The sequence below is a fragment of the Merops nubicus genome, unplaced genomic scaffold (assembly GCF_000691845.1).
Source record: "Merops nubicus isolate BGI_N331 unplaced genomic scaffold, ASM69184v1 scaffold45045, whole genome shotgun sequence".
In the NCBI taxonomy this organism is placed as follows: Eukaryota; Metazoa; Chordata; class Aves; order Coraciiformes; family Meropidae; genus Merops; species Merops nubicus.
In genome coordinates, this window is record NW_008609729.1 from 1 (window position 1) to 2,011 (window position 2,011).

Consider the following 2,011-nt stretch of genomic DNA (forward strand, 5'->3'; position numbering starts at 1 on the left):
AGGGCCGCGCCGGCCCCTCGGTACCCCGAGCGCTCTCCCGTTCTCCGCGCCCAGGACTCCCTGTCGAGGCTGTTCTCTCGCTGCGGGCACGTCCAGTCCGTGGACATCTGCGACAAGCCGGAGCCCGCACAGAAGAAAGAAAAACTGACGTCCAAATTCTTCAACTGCAAAACCGCAAAGGTGAAACCCGGTGGGCTGGGGAATGCGGGTGCTTGAGTGGTCAGAACGGGCTAAAAGTCACAAAAATAGCCAAATAGTACTGTTGGGAACATGAAACACAGGAGGCCATTTGGGTGTATTAGCTATGTGATTAAACATATTTCAGTTTATCTTTTTTTACTATCCTACAGAAACTTGTGCTTTGATTTCTTCTTTTTTCCTGCAGCTCCTTTGCTGTGTCACCGTTTTCCCTGATATAGCTGACTGGCTTAGGCACCTTTTTCTTTTAGGGATTTCAGGTCGCATATGTGGTGTTCAAGAAGCCATCTGGTGTCCAGGCAGCCAAGGCTCTGTCACAGAAAGGTCCCTTGCTGATCTCAACTGAGTGTCACCCTGTGAAAACCGGCATCAGGAGTAAGTCTAATGTCTGATGGCGTTAGGAGACAGCCCCTAGCTGTCTCCTGCCAGCTAATTCCAGGGAATAACTGTACTTATTCCATGCTAAATACTCTCCTGTATGTCCCAGATTAATTCTTACCCATTTTGTGCTGGGCCAGGAGACGTCCAGTGCTTCGTTGTCCTGCTTTTGTTATTGACAGAGTAGCAATCTTGTTGTGCTGGACGCTGTAGTCTGGTCCAGTGACCCTGTGTGAGGACGGGGTCACTTGTGACAATGGAAGGGCAGTTTTTCCCAATATCTTTCCAGTATTCCACAGATCCAGAGAAACTGGCTCTGTCTTACCTTAAAATGGAATCCAGACTCAGTATCAGGCAGCAGTGCCTGGTGTGATGGTCACTTCAGATGTGACCCTTTGATATGAACGCAGCAGTCCTGAACATTGCACCTCTTGGCCCAGTCCTGCTGGGGAAAGTTGTAAGCTCTTCCCAGTGCTTACTGGCTGTGGCCTGGGCTGCAAGGTGGCAGCAGGGAGGCTGAGCAGGAAGGGGAACAGAGTGTGTCCTTCCCCACAGCAGCTCTCTGGAGCTGCCCAAAGGCGTCACACCAGGATTGCTGCTAACAGAGGCTGCTGCTGACCTGTGCCCTCTCTGTCTCAGAGTGGATCGCCAGCTACGCGGCCTCCATCGTGGATCCAGAGGAACTGAAGGCTGAGGTGGACGCCTACATGCAGGACTATGATAAAAAGATAGCAGAGGTGAGGCCAGGCTGGGGAGGAAACCCAGCTGAGCAGTTTGTTGGGGGAGAGAAAAGGGATCTCTCAGTGCCCCAGCCTCTGAGAGGGGAGGGAGGAAAGGCCAGAGGGAAACACACTGGTTGTCAGGGTTGGTTTGCTCCAGCGGGTGGGCAGTCAGGTCCTGGTTTGGTCCACGACACCTGGACCCTTCCACCCAGGGCTTACAATAGGTACCCACAAATAAGTGGGGTCCTGGCTGGCATGCAGCGTTGTGACTGAGGGGTGAACGCCTGCGCCCTCGCTCCCACGCCTCCCTTCAGAGCCAGTGCAGAAGCAGGAGCTGTAGCTTGGCAGGTCTGAGGAGCCGTGGGCGCTGAGCTGCCTCCCCTCGTGTGTCCCCAGGAGGAGGCCCGTGCGGCAGAGGAGGAGGGTGTCCCTGACGAGGAGGGCTGGGTGAAGGTGACGCGGCGGGGCAGGAGGCCCGGCCTGCCCCGCACCGAGGCTGCCAGCCTGCGGCTCCTGGAGAGGGAGAGGCGGAAAAGGGCCCGCAAGGAGCTGCTCAACTTCTACGCCTGGCAGCATCGGGAGACCAAGAGAGAACGTGAGTGCCCCAGTCTCCTCCTGTCCCTCTCCCTGCCTCCCGAGCTGCGTCCCTCCTCCTCCGGCTGCCCGCGGGGCTGGCGGGGGGGGTGTTCAGGCGGGCCCACAAACACCTGGTG

General features: G+C 56.5%; 1 protein-coding gene across 1 annotated transcript in view; it reads left to right on the forward strand.

The window, feature by feature from the left end:
• Nucleotides 1-54: 54 nt before the first annotated feature.
• RRP7A (ribosomal RNA processing 7 homolog A (S. cerevisiae)) overlaps nt 55-2,011 on the forward strand; it is a gene marked incomplete at its 5' end in the record, with an annotated part of 2,388 nt that continues 431 nt past the window's right edge. The window contains 4 exons of the mRNA XM_008940674.1: nt 55-180; nt 450-573; nt 1,216-1,313; nt 1,695-1,893. Coding sequence (XP_008938922.1) covers nt 55-180; nt 450-573; nt 1,216-1,313; nt 1,695-1,893 — 547 coding nt within the window. The remainder of the gene's footprint in view (nt 181-449; nt 574-1,215; nt 1,314-1,694; nt 1,894-2,011) is intronic.